The 18,026-nt window shown below is 37.1% G+C and overlaps 1 protein-coding gene across 2 annotated transcripts in view; it reads right to left on the reverse strand.

Annotated features, from left to right (window-relative positions):
* The window catches only part of PRKG1 (protein kinase cGMP-dependent 1), a 1,229,308-nt gene that overhangs the window by 197,992 nt on the left and 1,013,290 nt on the right, over positions 1–18,026 (reverse strand). For both annotated transcript variants that reach the window (XM_007470289.1, XM_007470290.1), the window contains exons 6-7: positions 11,211–11,288; positions 2,197–2,291 (exon numbers count right to left, since the gene is read on the reverse strand). In XM_007470289.1, coding sequence (XP_007470351.1) covers positions 2,197–2,291; positions 11,211–11,288 — 173 coding nt within the window. The remainder of the gene's footprint in view (positions 1–2,196; positions 2,292–11,210; positions 11,289–18,026) is intronic.

Raw genomic sequence — 18,026 nt, forward strand, 5'->3', positions numbered from 1 at the left:
AAACAATCAACCCCACCCGGAAAAAACCAGAATATCTTGTGTGAAACATTGAAATTCAAAGAAAAGATCAAAAAAGAACACAGACACACAGTGAAAAACAGGTTAGTGACTAGAACATCAAAACATTAAAATGTCAAAAAATAATCAAAACAAGTAAATAACAAGGCTAAAACTAACAGTCTTCCTTTGTTGGAATCTAGTTACAGAGTTTTAAAGAGGCATATCTATTGATATAAATCACAAAATGGCAGCTCACAGGTAAAATCGCTTGCAGAAGTGTTTGCTAGCAGAGCTTTTTTTTTTTAAATCAAGTTACAAAATCACATATCTTTTTCAGAACCCAGTTTTTTCTGTGTTTCTTAAAAAAAAAAAAAAAACAGCATAGCAATGAGCTGGAGCTCAGTAATTGATGTGCTCAATTGTATAAGTCTTTCTAGTTTGCCACCAGTTTTACTCACTTTATTTTTACTCATTGACATTGGGTTGGCCAAGAAGTTCGTTTGGGATTTTCTGTAACGTTATGGAAAAACCTAAACATTTTGGCCAACCCAATACATTACCAGCCTGCCCCCTGTAGTCAGGTGAGTTCATAAGCCCTTATGCACCATCAAACTAACTCAAGTCATGAAAGTGATCAATTGCAGAAAGGACTGCAAGATTGGGGATCATCAGGGAGCTTCATTTGTTCACTCACTCATTCGTTCATTCAACAAATACACGTTCATTTCAAAAGTGCCAGATACTGAGCTCAAATCAGCATATAAGTATTTGGGATTTCTTTGCATCAAGATAATAGGCAGTCATAGATCTGGATGTGTACCAAGACGTATGTGATAGAGCTGAGGACAAAACAATGGTGAATTTTAGGAAATGAAATAAGAAATTCTAAAACGTGCTAGCAATTTGCTAATAATTGCAAGGGTTTCAAAGGATGGGCATTCTAAAGAAGGAAGGGGTGGTCAACAGTGTAAAACTATGGCTGAGCAGTGATGTTAAATGAAGACAGAAAAGCAAGACAATTCTATGATGTAAGTAGCAAACCCCTGGTGATGTTTAAGAGGGCACACATAGAGTAGGCTGATAAAGCCAGGGTGAGTGGTGAGAAGATAAGCATAAAGGGCATGAGAAAGAGGGATGGAGGTAGGTTGGGGGGGTAGGTATGATGGAAAATGGTGAGGGTGGGGTGAAGAGAAGGCCAGTGAAGAGGACTGAATATGTGCAAAAGAGAGATTTGGCACCAGACAGTTCACAAGAATAACCATATGCTAGAATGAATTCAATCTAGATGTAATACCATTAACTTAAATTTTGATATCAGAGCAAAATTTAGTAACTTTTCTGTAAACCATATTCCCAAGTTCACTTCCTGAGACACATTCTGGGAAGGTGTTTTCACTCTAAACCTTTCTTTAGTTAGCACCAAAATTCACTGACAATAAGCTACAAAAGAAAATCTGTCAATTCTCAATTATGTTTTATTTTCTGGTGTTCCACTTGTGATATCAATCAGAAATGACTGAAATGCTTCTGGTTCTTTGGCTCTGCTGGAAATGACATTTTCTACAGAGGCATCTAATCTTGGACCAATGAAATCAGGTGATATTATTCTCCAGAATCCTCTACATATATAATAATCAAGAGAGAAAGATTAAAGTACAAATGGTATGTAAAATGCCTTTTGAGCCCATCCACAGTGAAGCTGGATGTGATTTACCTTCACCTGCACCTCCTCTTCCACCTCCACTACCGTAACTAGTGATGAAAACCACCACCCAGAGGTGAATCCCAGAAAGGCTTCATTGCCTTTTGATGTACTGTTTGTACAATCAGGTTTGGAGACGTCAAAATTCTCAACCAATCATCTTCCTATGATTCCGAGTAAAACGGTCGTACAAAATAAGCTTAGCAGAGACTTCTCCCGCTCTTTTAGAGTCTTTATAGAGATTATAATTAAAGAGAATGTTTCCTATTGATATAAAATTATATAAAATGATTGATTACAGATGTTAACCGCTCAATTCCATAGCCTACCCAAATAGATTCTAAGTCCAGCTGGAAATAAATAAAATTGATCGGCAAGGGTCTGTGTCGGACGGTAGAATAAGCAGGAAACACCCTATTGTGCTAGAAGCTCAATATGTAAGACAAATTTATGTAGCATTCAACCAAAATCTTTGTAACATGTCATCTACTTACCCCTGCAAGGCTTTCTCTCCAAACCAATCTCCTTTCCCTAAGGTTCTAAGAAAGACTGGGTCTTCACTTGGCGAGTCTTCACGAGTGACATTTACCTAGAAAGAGAAACAATGAAAGCCTGTATCCACGGCATACACACTGGATGATCAAATAAACACTGGTTAATGATGTTCGTTCCATTTCTTTTTTTTTTTTTAAACTTATTTTCAGGAAGAGAAAAAGTACATTACCACTAAAGGGGACAAAGAATAATATTGCAACTTCACATGCACCCCCAGAAGTAATCTCCATGTATTTTGTTATGCTTTCAAGTCGTTGTCAAGAAATAATAAATTATTCAGAAATCTGAATTTCACTCAAGTCTTCAACTCTATTCCCACTTCCAACTTTCTATGAGGCAATGACTATGATGGATTTAGTAGTGTTCCTCCAGTCTTTTTTTATGTGTTTATATGCATGTGTTTGAAAAATATATGAATAGCATAATACAGTATGAATCATTCCGTGACTTACATTTTTTTCTCTTATCATTATTTTATTTATTCCATGCTATTATATATAAATCTAGTTCATTCGTTTTAATGTTTTAGTGTCTTCTTTCATCCTATATTTATCAATTTCCTTGCAGATGGACGTTTATACTGTCTCCATGTTTTGGCTTCGCTTAACATCTTTCTATACACCTCTCTACACATACATCCCAGTTTCACTAGGACATGCCTATCTCTTTGCCAAGAAGCAGCCAGCCTTCATTCAAAGGCCAGTCACATTTCCATGAAGACTTCCTGCAGGTCTCTACATGACTACTGTCCTCATGATCCATATGCTTCACCCAGCAGGATTTTTTTTTTGAAGATACATAAATTACATATGTGTCTTTATTTTACCATAATGAACAGTATGCTCTTCAAAGAAATGGGCATTTCTTTGATATTCGCTGTAATTTATAGTAAGTACTCAATAAAGAGTAGTAAACTGCATGAACAGAAGAGCTTCATTACTAACAAGATACCTCCGCCCATATAGGACTTGGGAGTTGGGTGATAGTCCATTGAAAGCAAGTAATAATGTATTTGTTGAATGAAGACATAAATGTAGTAAATTGTACCTTTGTGTTAATTCACTTCCCCCTAAAGTTCTACAAATATATTACTGGCTACGTGTCATCTAAAAAGTTTAAATAGTTAAAATTCACCTACCTGGAAAATGTAATGAAGTAGAAAAACTAATTTCTTGAGACAATGCCAGACACTTAAACACATTTAAAAATACTATGCTTCAAGTTTCTGAATTTAGAGACTGGATGTCAAAGACAGGAATTTTTATAAGTATTAAAAAGGTCTATGCAAGGTGGAGGGAATTCAATTATTACTCTCCACTGACCCATTTGATTACTCCTCCACAGGGTGTTTCAAAAGCATGGAAATGCAGTTTTTAACGCTTAACCACTGAGCTATGTAAGAGAGATACTCATATGCATACTGATGAGGCTTTCACAGATGTGAATGGAAATATACTAGTCCAGTGGTTCTCAAACTGTGTGTGTGTGTGTGTGTGTGGTGGGGAGAGGGGGGCATGCAGTCTTGTTTAAAATAAAGGTTACTGAACTCTTATTCCTGAGGTTTTGATTCAATGGGTTTTGGAAATCTGCATTTCAAAAGATTAATGTGGGTGATTTAGATGCAAATGTTCTACAGACCAACCTTTGACAAACACTGATAACTGTTTCATTTCTGAACCTCAGTTTTCTTATCTGCACAATGAGACAACTCAACAAAATTACTTTTGTCAGTCCTCCTGGCTGATTAAAAAAAAGTCATTGATTAACTTAACTATAAGTTAAGCTCATTAATTCAAATTAGATATAAGGATACATATAACTGTACATTTGCCATTTGGGTAACAAAAAAGATTATAAACTCAAAATGGCAGATTTATGCAAGCCATGGAGAAATTTGGGTGGGTTCTGAAATGTTCTTAAAAAATATGTTACTGAAATGCAGTAAAGACATAAAAAATGGGTCACCTATGGAATAAATCACATTCTGCTTATATGATAAATATGAGGAAAAATCTATCTCCTATAGTTCCTATATGTGAAAAAACAAGCAGCTCAAAAAGCAAGAATAAAAGTTCTCCTTTAAAGTTGTAGTTTCCACAGTTTTTCTTTATATATATAATGAATCATTCTAAATATGCACAGACACCAGTCATGGACATTTGCATCTTTAATTCTAAAAAAAAAAAATTCAAGGTAGAAAAAGTTATATATACAGATATAGCTTCTCTAACCTTGACCTGTATACATTGTCTTTTCACCTACACCATAAAGTACTTTATGATCCACAATGCTGTGGAAGGGAACTAGCTATGGAGCCTTAAAGGTAATATTTAGTCTATTTGAACCCATTACCCCACCACCTTGCCCGAAAAATGGGAGGGATATTTCATATGGATGTACTTGTGCGCTACGTGTGAATTAAATGAGATCAGTGAAAAGCATCCTGTTAATTCTGAGTGCCCCCCAAAGTTGGTTCTTTTTTCCTTATTTTCTCCTTTGTTCCATTTCTCTCACTTCCTACTTCAGAAATTCCATGCATTTGATTGCAATTATCCCAAATCTCTACCACTGCTCTTGTTGCCATAAAATGCTATTTAGAACTTTAACTACTTTTAGTTTCAGGTAGATAAAAGAGAAGGTGTTTATTTTTATAATCCTTTTAGTTGTCTATATATTAATTTTTCTATAAAATATATGCATGGTATTGTAATTTTAAGATTTGGAACTATTTTTAAAATTTTATATATATATATATATATATATATATATATACATAATTTTTAAAATTAAGAATCAAAATAGAAATTAGATATTTTAAATGGGACATATAAAATTAACCTTTAATACCAAAATCTTCAATAAACAATATCAATGTGCTCAACCAACATGTTTAACCAAAAATAATTCAAAAACAAAATAAAATGTTTTAGTACAGATTCAACAGGTTTTATAAGCAAAGCGATGTTTGTTGTAAAGAAACATGGAAATCAGAGATTTGTGGGGCAGACCCAGCTGGAGAATAGGGTTGTCAGGTGAGCATTTTCCTACCTGTGTAGTTAATAGATTATAAAAATGAGGAGTTCCCAAATCAAAGCATCTCCCTTTTCAAACAATGTTCTACACACATTGCTCAAAAATTGGCCCTGTTATTCAAAAAAAAAAAAAAAAAAAAAAAAAAGTTCCCTAACGTAGAAAAACACTTTTAGGAGCTGTATCTGATAGTTTGGGGCATGTACAGGGAAAGAATATTTTTCTGAGCTTGACGTTTGCCTGCATTCCGTTAGTCATTAGTTAAATTCAGGGTGGCTCAGACCTATGACTCCCCTGGGTCTGGTTTGACAACTGAACCTTTTGTGCAACACAGGAATGAATTAGAATCTCTCTCACCATGTGTCCACTCCCGTCCCCCAAAACATCTCTGGTGAATCTTATGTTCGTGATTCTCTTTCTGGTATTTCTAGTTTAACGAGTGTGTGTACATGCACTCACATGCACCTCATTCCAGGCATAAATACCATATATTTTCCTGGTTTTAAACTTTATATAAATAATATCATACCACACATATCCTTCAACTTGTTTCTTTTGATCAGCATTGTATTTGAGATTTATCCAATTCATCCATGTTAATATATGTAGCTGTAGTTCATTTCCTGTTTGTACAATATGCCATTATATGAATATTATATAGTTCATTGATTCCTCTCTATATGTAAATGTGGGCTTCCTCCAGGTTTATTGTTGTTACATATTAGTCTGCTGTGCTATTAACAACATTACTTATGAACATTTTTGCATGTTTTGTGGTGTCCGTGGGTAAGTGTTTCACTAGGATCAAAACTTACGAATGAAAACCAAGGTTATAAAGTATACGCATCTTCAATTTTACTAGGTATTGACTCAGTCTTGGTACAAAGATGTCACACCAAGTTATATTTCTACCATCGGTGGATGAAAGTTCATATTATACTATACTGTCATCAACACTTGATATTGTCAGACTTTGATTTTTTGCCAAAAAGGTCAATATTATATGGCATTTCTCTGATTATTAATAAAAGTAGAGTATTTTTCATATTATTTTGTGGGCCAGTTGTATTTCTTTTTTGTGATTTTTTTGCCTACTTTTCTATTGAATTAATTGTCATTTTTTTATTGATTCATAAGACGGTAGTTTAGCTTTTCACTGTATTTATGATGTCTTGCCAAAGCTATTAATTTCAATGTAATCATATGTAACCACATTATCCCTTATTGTTTGTACTTTAAAATTCTCATTTAATAAAATTTTTCCTATCCCAACATGACAGAAGTATTCTCCTAATTGTCTTTTGATTTTTTTCTCATTTTTTCTTTTGCATTTAGGTCTGGAATTGACCTTATTGGTACAGTGTGAGGTCAGGATCCAATTTCATATAACTCCCTATGGATAACTAATTGTTTTGGAATATGTATTGCCCATGCTCTCCTAACTCAAGTTCCCATAGATCTTGGACCTTTATTTGAGCTCGCTATTCACTATTCTCTTATTCTGATATATTTATCTAGTTCTTAGTAGAATTAAGACATTTTCTTCTTTACCTTATAATAAGGTATCTACTGAAGTAATTCTCCCCAATATATTATTCTTCCTTTCAAATGTTTTAGCCATTTTTGTTTTTTGTTTTTGTTTTTTTTTTTTTTTAGCAGTACATGGGCCTCTCACTGTTGTGGCCTCTCCCGCTGCGGAGCGCAGGCTCTGGACGCGCAGGCTCAGTGGCCATGGCTCACGGGCCCAGCCGCTCCGCGGCATGTGGGATCTTCCCAGACCAGGGCACGAACCCGTGTCCCCTGCATCGGCAGGCGGACTCTCAACCACTGCGCCACCAGGGAAGCCCAGCCATTTTTGTCTTTTGCTCTTCATTCTAGTGTCCTTTTTTCTTTATCATTTAAAAATTTCTTATACAATTTTTAAAGGTTACTTTCCATTTACAGTTATTACAAAATACTGGCTATATTCTCTGTGTTGTACAATACATCCTTCAGCCTATCTTACACCCAATGGTTTGTACCTCCCACTCCCCCTCCCCTACATTGCCCACCCCCCACTTGTTAACTACTAGCTTGTTCTCTATATCTGTGAGTCTGCTTCTTTCCTGTTACATTCACTAGCTTATTGTATTTTTTAGATTCCACATATGATTTATCTTTCTCTGTCTGACTTATGGCAAAATTTCATTCTTTTTTATGGCTGAGTAGTATTCCATTGTGTGTGTGTGTGTGTGTGTGTGTGTATACATAAATATATATATACACACACAATACATCTTCTTTATCCATTCATCTTTTGATGAACACTTAGGTTGTTTACATGTCTTGGCAATTATAAGTTAATTCTGCTATGAACATTGGGGTGCATGTATCTTTTTGAATTAGTGTTTTGTTTTTTTTCGGATATATACCCAGGAGTAGAATTGCTTTCATATGGTAGTTCTATTTTTAGTTTTTTGAACCTCCATACTGTTTTCCACAGTGGTTGCACCAATTTACACTCCAACCAACAGTGTACAAGGGTTCCCTTTTCTCCTTGCAAGCAACTGTTATTTGTAGACATTTTGATAATAGCCATTCTGACAGGATGTGGCTACTGAGAAGCTGAATATTTTGTTTAATGTAATTTAGTTAATTTTAATTTAGTGACTTGAGACTAATGGCTACCGTGTTAGGTTGTGAAGATATAGAATAGTTCCATCAACAGAGGAAAAAGTACTGAACAATGCTGATCCAGCTAAGCTTATATTTTAATAATTTATCTGTCCACATAAAAAACTCAAACTAAAATCATACCACCTGTAAATAATTACTATTTCTTCATTTCCAAACATTATATCTTTTTCTTGACTTACTGCAATAGTTGGGGTGTTTAGTTACACAGTGAACAGAAGTGGGGATAATGTGCATGTTCGTTCTTGAAATGAAATGATTCATGTTTCACTCTGATATTATATATATAAAATGTCACACACAAACAAAATTTCCATAAGAGTGTACTTCCCATATTCAGCAACAATGAATATTGTGTTAAGCTCATTTGTTTAACCAGCATGCTTAAGCCCTTGTGAATTTTAAGCAAAGCCATGTGGTTTTAAGTGGCATTTAATGAACAAGAATTTTTGAAATACTTTTTTCTAATGGTAGCATACAAAATAAGTTAAATAGAATCAGAAAATCAAAATGCGTTTGAATTCTTATTGAAACTCTGAAATTCTGTCGACCAATCCTGTTCAATTTTGGTTCCACTTATTTATGGAGACATTTTTTTTTGATGCAACACAACGAAAGGGACATAGGCATAAAGTTTTATCAGAGATATTTTTCATGCTTAATTATGAATCCTTGAGTGCTTTATGGTTCACTGTTGGGGGGAACAAGTCAGGTTTCCAGGCAATTGGAATGGACTGATTAAAGTATAAAGAACTAACTCAGCTTCTACCTGAGGCAGAACTAGGTACTCTAGACATCACTGAAGCATTCTGCCCAAGTTTTAGAAAAATCAGTTTGTATAGGTTTAATGGGGAAAAAACAAATATTTCCAAGTTTATTTTATAATGCTTTTCTCTTTGTATGAATGTGCTTTATAGAAAAATAAAAACTGTTTTACTCTTAAATAAATGAACTTGAACAAGGGGAAATCCATCTGTAGTTGTACAGCCCCTGTTGTGTGTCTCTGTCTCACATTTTCTAAGGAAAAGCCAGGTTGGCGCTAACAAAGAAAATATCTTTGTCAGAGTTATCCTTTATAAATTCTTAAATGTACATGAAAACAAGGTGACATCTGTACACCTAAAACAACACACATAATTTTAGAAAATTTCAATTCTACAACTTATTTGCCTGCTCACCTGAACCTACTCTCATTCTCTTATCATTTTCTATTCCTTCCTATTGGGACTTAAGTGTGTTCACCTTCTGCTTCTTAAAACTTAATATAGTAACTCCAATACATTAATATTAGAATTCATATAATTAACATACTGAATCAATCATATATTATTATATAATTAGTATAATAAGAATCATGGCAGCTAAGTTGTATGACCTGAAAAAGAAGGCTAGGAAAAATCTATGCCTGGTTTAAAAAAAAAGATCTTGGATGTGTCAAAAAATTCCAATATATTCTTACTACTTCTCTCCCAGAATGCCTACAGTGGTCTGAAATACTGCCAAGGGAATCAGTTCCTCTGGTGTAATATCCATGCTATTTCTATGTATACATATTACAAAACTTATAAAATAGCACCACTAATGCTCCCGTGTTCAGCTGAAACTGGTTACAAACCACAAGTTCTTTTAGGCAGTGCTGGAATTTGCAGTAATCTGGTAGTCACAAAAGCCTATCAGAAATTCATCTTAATCGATAAACATATCATTCCATGAGAGCAAAGAATTAGCAATATAATATAAAAAAATAAATCTAGGATTGCCAGGGCAAAAAGCCCCCCTGTGACCAATCAAATAATTTACATCCATGAGGATTTTCAGTTTTCCCTGATTTTTCTGTCGATATTAAGAACAAAGCAATAAATGGTAAGCTCTAACAATTTATATATAAACCTCAAAATATTAACATTTCGTATCCTCTAACATTGGAAAATACAAGGTATAATTTTACCGATAACTGTGGTCAGATGTCATTTCAGGTTGCTTTTTAGGAAGCCAGTCCCTTGACTTCTATTTCTATCCCAGGTTTTCTGATATCAGTCAAAAGAACAGGTATGAAAAAGTATAAATATTGTTTTCTTCCCTTTAGTGGGATATGCCACCGGTGTAAACATTGACATATGCACATTTAAAATTCACAATTAGTCCAAAGAGAATTCTCTAAAATGTGATCCAACAAAATCTATAATCTTTCAACATATCCTGTTCACTGTGGCTCTGTTAATCTCTCTTGCCTATTTTACATGAGCCATAAAGTCAGTCATATTTGTTAAATTAGAAGAAATAAATTTACTTATTTTTTTAAAGTGATAATTATAAAAGTGAAAACTGCCATATAAATCCCCTTGTACCTGCATTTCCTTCCCAGTGTTTTACTTTACTTAGTACTTATAACTTCTTTTTAAGGATCACTTACTGTAAAGCAAAATAAGTTCAAATACATTGCACATAGTGAAATGACACTTAAATGCAAAAATGATTAAGACTTTACTGTTGAAAGGAATTTAAGGTATTTTTAGCAATATAATATTAAAGTATTAATCTACATGTCTTCATTTTCCAATTCTCTCAATTTCATATTTGGGTTTTTTTAAATTATTATTTATAATATTAAACTTTTTAAAAATATGTAAGGAATGAATTATGATTTTTTATTTATGTCCCTGTCTACCCTATATTTACCCCTTCCCCTATACTTAACCACTTCTAATAATTTCTTAGTATCCATTAAATATTTCTTTATGAAGATACAATGAAACATGAATATATTTACTTCCTGATTGGCCTCAGAGTGTTAAATAAGTCGCCTAGGGAGTACTAAAACTAGGAAGTTTCATAGCTGGATTCAAACTTGGGCCATCTGATTTGAAAGTCCAGATATTTAATTATTACAATATTACTGCTCCTAATGACTTGATGGATTTTTTTTCCTGTTAAAGATTTTTTTTAAGCAACCTGAGTCTTCTCTTTTTTAATTATTATGGAAAATTTTCCATTTATGCAGACATATCAGTGGCATCTAGCATCATGATTATTATACTCTAGAACAAAGGCTGTTCGCTGGTCTTCAAAGTTATACTTTTTCTTTCTTCTTCCACATTTTCAGGAGATACATTCTCAAATATTTCTTTATCAGTTTCAGAAAAGAAAAAACCTCAAACAGCTCAATACCCTGCACATGTGCTCCTCCACGGGTAGCTGATGAACCCCAGGCTCCCCTTGTGCATCTCCCTCTCATGCTACCACGGCTTACCTTTCCTTTGCTGATGATAAAGAAGGTGTCCCCTCTTGCACCTTGCCTGATGATATATTCCCCATTTTCATAGTGGGTCTAAAAAACAGAAAGAGTAACAGAAAAAAACCTTAAGAAAAAAGTAATTTACTGAACAGCTCAACCTCTTCCAATATTAGCTCCTAAGGGATGGAATCACCCTCATGGTGTTGTACCCGAGCTCAGAATCCATCATTATTTAAAAATGAATAATAGTTAGTGAACACAATAATTACAAAGAAATATATCCTCCTCACTTTAAAAACTATTTTGTTAGTGCCATTTTTCTGGGTGATTATATTCATATCTTTAAATTCATTCATTTTAATAGTTGGATGAAAATATTCTTTTCTCCCAACAACAGAGCATGAAATAAAACAGCAGAACTGATCATTAAACATGTCTTTCTATATTATCTGTCATTCTCATTTGATTTTAGTATTCCTGTAGTGAAAGGAAAAAAAAAAAAAAAAGGCTGAGAAAGTACTATGGCATGTAGCATTTTTAAAGATCTTCATTTTGAAACCAAGTTGACTTTTGGTGTGGGTTAGATGGCACTAGTTCCTTTGTAAGGCAATGCTTCAGGCTTTAATGTCCTGCTTCAGCAATTTAGGTTTTGGCCTTGTCAAACAGAATGTCTTTATTTTATGTACTGAATTCTGGTCCAGCACCTGTGAGCTCATAAACCACCAAACAAGGGGCAAAGTAAGGCAAAGTAAAGCAAGAAGATTATCACAGTCAGTGTGTCAGTATTCTGATTCGGGCACAGTGACTAGGTACATTCCCAGGGTAAAGGCTGCTCCTGCAGTGAACAAAAGTAATTTCTATAAGGAGAGGTGGGAGAAAGTATATTGCTGGGTCAGGAGGTATAACAGAAAAATGAGAACTGTGCCATTTGGCCCTATCTTTCTCAGAAGTTTAGCAAGGAAGCCATGTTTTGGGGAAGAAAACATTACTCTGTACACTCCTTAGGAAACAGATTCCATGGTCTGCAAACAATATTCACCAGGCCAATGGCTGTGATTTGTCATTATACCTCAACATTCTTAATATTTTATTCACTCTTAAAATTACCTTTCATTAATATTTCATATTAAGAATAGCCATGATTTTCTGGTAATGTAAACTGATACAACCACTATGGAGAACAGTATGCAGGTTCCTTAAAAAACTAAAAATAGAACTCCCATATGACCCAGCAATCCCACTACTGGGCATATACCCTGAGAAAACCATAATTCAAAAAGAGACATGTACCACAATGTTCACTGCAGCTCTATTTACAATAGCCAGGACATGGAAGCAACCTAAGTGTCCATCGACAGATGAATGGATAAAGATGATGTGGCACATATATACAATGGAATATTACTCAGCCATAAAAAGAAATGAATTGAGTTATTTGTAATGAGGTGGATGGACCTAGAGTCTGTCATACCTCTGTATGACAAATACCATATGCTAACACACATATATGGAATCTAAAATATAAAAGGTTCTGATGAACCTAGGGGCAGGACAGGAATAAAGGTACAGACATAGAGAATGGACTTGAGGACATGGGGAGGGGGAAGGGTAAACTGGGATGAAGTGAGACAGTGGCATTGACATATATACACTATCAAATGTAAAATAGCTAGTGGGAAGCAGCTGCATAGCACAGGGAGATCAGCTCAGTGCTTTGTGACCACCTAGAGGGGTGGGATAGGGAGGGTGGGAGGGAGGCACAAGAGGGAGGGGCTATGGGGATATATGTACATGTATAGCTGATTCACTTTCTTATACAGCAGAAACTAACACAACATTGTAAAGCAATTATACTCCAATAAAGATGTTAAAAAAAAGAATAGCCATGATTTTCTTAATATACCAAGAAAATTAACATACTATCTAATGTTACTTTTTTTCTTATCTCTAAAGTAATATATTTTCCTAATAAGCTTTTTAAGTAAAAAAGTTCCTCATTTCCCTTTCCCAATCTCAACCATTAGATGGTAAATGCAGTCTGGTGTGTATCTTTCAAGACTTTTTCCTGTGCTTTTAAACATATATATCTATGTGCATACAAACAATTATTTCTAAATAAAAATAAGATCAAATGATGCATATTCTTCAACCGACTTATTTAACAAAATATCTGTGTTCCATTTTCATACCTTGCTGCTTAGAAAGCAACAGTAGAAGGAAGCAGGTTTGAAAAACAAAATCACAATAGTCTATTTTCATATATTCATTCAAGAAACATTTCTAAGTGCCTCTGAGTCAGGCCTGGTTACAGGCACTGATGATACAAGATGAAAAAGATAAAAATCTCATGTTAGCACTGTCACGTAGAGCCTTCTTTGATAGTGTTAATGTAAACCTGCACTGTCCCATATAGGAGCCACTAGCCACATGTGGCTACAGAGCAGTTGAAATGCGGCCAGTGTGACTGAGAAACTGAATTTTTAAATGTATTTAAGTTTTAATACACACGGCTAGTAGCTATTGTATTGGATAGCACAGGTAGTAGGTAAAACTGACAAGGGAAGAGCTACAGTCTATAGCAGTAGGGGAGGGGGAAGGGTGGAGCGTCTTTCCCACTAGTGATGTTTTTTACTTTGTGAATGGAGCTCAATTAGTAAAACTCAGGACCTTTTTCTGCCCTTTTCCTCACTCTGCACCAGAGGAGACAGTGTAATTTATCTGACTGATAAATTTGGAAGTAATCTATATGCTCATCTCAGACTCTCATCACTTCCGGATGGGAGGTAGCTCCCCACAGAGGGCTGGCATTCTCTGCTACTTGTCTAGGGGAGGAATCTTCTCCCTAGCATAGTGAAGTCCCGCCCCTGTCTGGGCATCTGTGACAGGACAAGTAAGTCGGACCAAACAGCATCCAGTTTGGAAGGCTGTTTGTCTTTCACTCCTAAGCTACATTCTCTAGCCTAGAGCTTATTAGTGATGATAGTAATATTTTAGTTCCATTTATTTGCCTCCAGTTGAAAACGAATGCACCAAATCTTTCTTCTTTCTTTCTTTTTTTTTTAGACTTGAAAGAGCAATTTATTATTTCTCTTGGTACTGTATGTTAACTAGACGATTCTTTGGCTTCCCATGCTGTCGGCTGGGATAACTGCAAGGTGTAATGCCTCGCGCTTGTGAGCATTTGGTGCCGGTGCTAGCTGGGGGCACAGCTGGGACTGTCAATGTCTGCTTTTCCCCCACGGGAGCCTCTTTATGTGGCTGCCCAGTCTTCTCCATATCATGGTGGTCTGGGAGTGGGCCAACTTCTTACACGGCAGCTGGCTTCCAAGGCTGCAAAAGCAGAAGGTGTCAGGCCTTCCCAAGACCCAGGCCAGGAACAGGCCCCCTATCACTTGTGCTGCATTCAGTGGGTTCAAGCAGGTCCCTGGCCCAATCCAGGCACAAGGGGAAGGGACTGCACAAACATGTGAACCCCAGGAGATGTGGTGCATCGAGGGCTGCCAAAACACAGCCTGGCACACACCTCAAACTTCAAGTGTATAGAACGGAGCTCCTGGCATCCTTTTTCTAGTCCTGTTTCTCCGCCTTCCCAGTATTAGCAACACCAGCTCCATCTTTCCAGGTGTTTGGGCTAAACACCTTGAAGTCATCTTTAACTCTTCTTTCTCACAGCTCTATCCACAACTGCTCTGTTGGCAAGCTGGCTGCTCCACATTTCAGAGAATGCCCAGAACTCAACCACACCTCACGTCTGCTGCTATGGCCACCATCTTTTCTTGCCCAGTCCAAGCAGTCACCTTCTATCTGGAATCCCTGCTCCTGCCTGGCCCTTCAGTGCTTTCCCCACATAGCAGCCAGGCAATTCTGTTAACACACAATCAGTGCCTGTCCCTTCTCTGCTCACACCCCTGCAGGGGCCCCTAATGCACAAGTACAGGGTCCTATAGTGACTTTCAGTGCACTAACAGCTTCTGTCCTTTTGCTTCACTGACCTCACCTTCCACCCCTCTTCCTCATTATGTCTGTTCTGTTCACACCACTTCCCTTGATATTCCTTGAACATTCAGGCCCAGGCCCACCTCAGGGCCTTTGCACAGGCTCCTCCCTCTGCCTGCAATGTGCCTACACACCAAATATCTATGATTCCTTCCTGTCTTTACTCAAGTGTCACTTGAGTAAAGTCACTGAGACCTATCCCAGCCTGCCTTTTAAATCTGTTCCTCTCCGCTGTACTTGTGACCCTCCTTGAATTAATTTTCTATGTAGCACTTACCATCAACATCTGTCAGGGTTCGGGCAGAAGAGACTGCGCCCTTGGGAGAGGGAGGAGATGAAAGAAGGATGAATGATGGGAGTGTGGGCAGGATTAGAGGATCGAGGAGTGTTGGAGGTAAAGTGTCAGGGAGCAGGATTGCTGGACCCTGTTCAGAGGTGGAGCCATGTGACATATAAGCTCAACAGGAGCTGGAACTGTGGCTTCTGATAAGGAACATCCACTGCCAAACCCCTTGCCTGGTTTGGAGGGAGCAGAGGAAGAAATACTCTGACTTCTCTCTTCTCCACCCTCTGGTCTCCTGCTGGGGCACCCCTTGGCTGAACTCAGCTGGAAGTCATGAGACAAGGGAGACTTCCCATTCAGGTCAGCTTCTGGGCAGAGAGAAGTGCCAGGAAGAGTGAAATGTTTCAGCCCCATGTTAAACATATCATTCATTTAATCACTTGTCAGCTGTCTCCTCCACGAATGTCAGCCCTATGGGGGATTTTTATGTTGTTCCCTGCTGTGCCCCTTGCAGCTATAAGAATGCCTAGCTGTGAACTAAATACTTATTGAAAAAATGGTTTAAATTATAAGGGTATTTAGTCTCTCATGTAAAAAAAGAGTCTGGAAATTAAGCAATTTCAGGGCTGGTCAATTTGTTGGTACAACAAATCCTCCAAACAGTCAACTTCTTTCTCTCTTTCAGTTATTCTCACTGGATGGGTCCTTATGGTCCCCAAGATGACTGCCACTGCTCCAGTCATCACAGCTGGGTCAAAAGGAAAAAAGACAAATGTCTCATCTTACCATTTCTTCTAGGGAAAAAAATCCCAGAAGTCCCTAGCAATCATCCTTTTATGTCTCCTTTGAGTTGCATGCCTGTACTTAAATGAATGTCTGACACAATGAATAGAATTAGTCCCAATGGTTCTCATTAATCAAGGTCACCCACTAGGGCTGAAAAGAAACCATTTAAATGAAATCAAAGCTCTGGCAGTGGGAAAATAGAAAGGAGGGATTGGGGAGGCACCCAAGAGGGTATTTACTTCATGGACAAACCTGAACAGTCTCTGAAGGATCAGGGCTGAGATGGGGGTAGAATACAGAGGAAGGGCTAGTAAAGCTGGGATTCTAGGCTGTGAGAGGACTTAGAGTCCATGGAAGCTGTCTCCACTGGGCTGTGGTTAAGGACAGAGAGGCACCTGCCCCTGGCGACAGTACAGAGAGTATGTGAGAATTAGGGGAGAAAACCAAGGACTATAGATGGCACCTCAACCAAAGAAGCAAATGTGTACAGGTCCAAGCAGCTCCAAAGTGGAAGGGGCTGCCCCAATACCAAGCACACACCAATGGAGGCTAGGTGAGCATGGGCCAGAACATTGCAAAGGAGATTGAGGTGACTGTCCAAGGATGCATGAGGGCCAATTTTAGGCACCCTTTCAGCCTTGAGATGCTGTGATTCTCTGACAGGTTGTTTTTCCCAAAGATGGCCACAAAACATCTTCCATTCCACCAGCTCTCCTGCATGGTGACTTTGTGATTCTCCCATTAAGAGTGGAGTCTAATTCCATGAAATATCTAAAAATCTTACATGTTCTGGTATAATGTTATAAGTCATAATTCTAGTTATTCCTTTAAAATATATATCTTAGAAATAACTAAATTTCCTTGTCAACTGCATTATTATGAACTTTCATCAAATCTTTAACCGTGGTCATTTTTAAGTCTTTTGTCATTTACAGACAGTTCTGGGTGTACTCTGATGCTGTTGTAAATATGTTCCTATAAAAGGGTTTCATCTTCAAGGAATTCATGGAAAAGACTCTGACAAGTACAGATTTCTGGTAACTGACTATACTGCTGAACTGAATGAATAAGCATTTTCAGAACTCTAATGGAAAACTGATAAATTTATAAAAGTGCTAACAAAAGATCAAGATGGAAAAAAATTACATGAGACTGAGTAAACTGATGAGGATGATTATAATTTTTGTGACTTTCTGTTTGAATAAACAAACAAACAAACAAATAAATAAATAAATAAAAGAGTGGAGTCTAACTGCCCTCCCCGTGAAACTGGGGTAGCCTTAATGGCTTTGTGATGGCATGGTTATAAGGGTGGCCTTGTAACAATAGCCTACATGGAAACGATGCTGCATGACCTCCAAAGCTGTATCACAAAAGGCCATGCAGTGTCCACCAAGTTCTCAGGAGGCTCCCTCTGGAACCCAGCACCATGCTGTGAGAATCCCAGGCCACATGGAGGGGCCATGAATAGGTGATCTGACGGACAGTGGCAGTTAAGCCTAGCCTCTGAGTCACCTTAGTCAATGCAGTTGGGAGACAGCCATGCAAGCGGAGAAACTCCCAGCTGAGGCCACCCTTAGCATCTGAGTGTCCCCATCTGAAGTCCTCAATGTCATGGAGTAGAAACAAGCTATGCCTATTGTGTCTGACTTTCTGACCCACAGAATTTGTGAACATAATAAAATCGTTCTTATTTTATGCCACCAGGTTTTGGGGTGGTTTTTAATGCAGTAGTAGATAACCTCAACAGACTCCTTGGGGAATGT

The sequence above is a fragment of the Lipotes vexillifer genome, unplaced genomic scaffold, assembly GCF_000442215.2.
Source record: "Lipotes vexillifer unplaced genomic scaffold, Lipotes_vexillifer_v1.1 scaffold690, whole genome shotgun sequence".
NCBI lineage: Eukaryota > Metazoa > Chordata > Mammalia > Artiodactyla > Lipotidae > Lipotes > Lipotes vexillifer.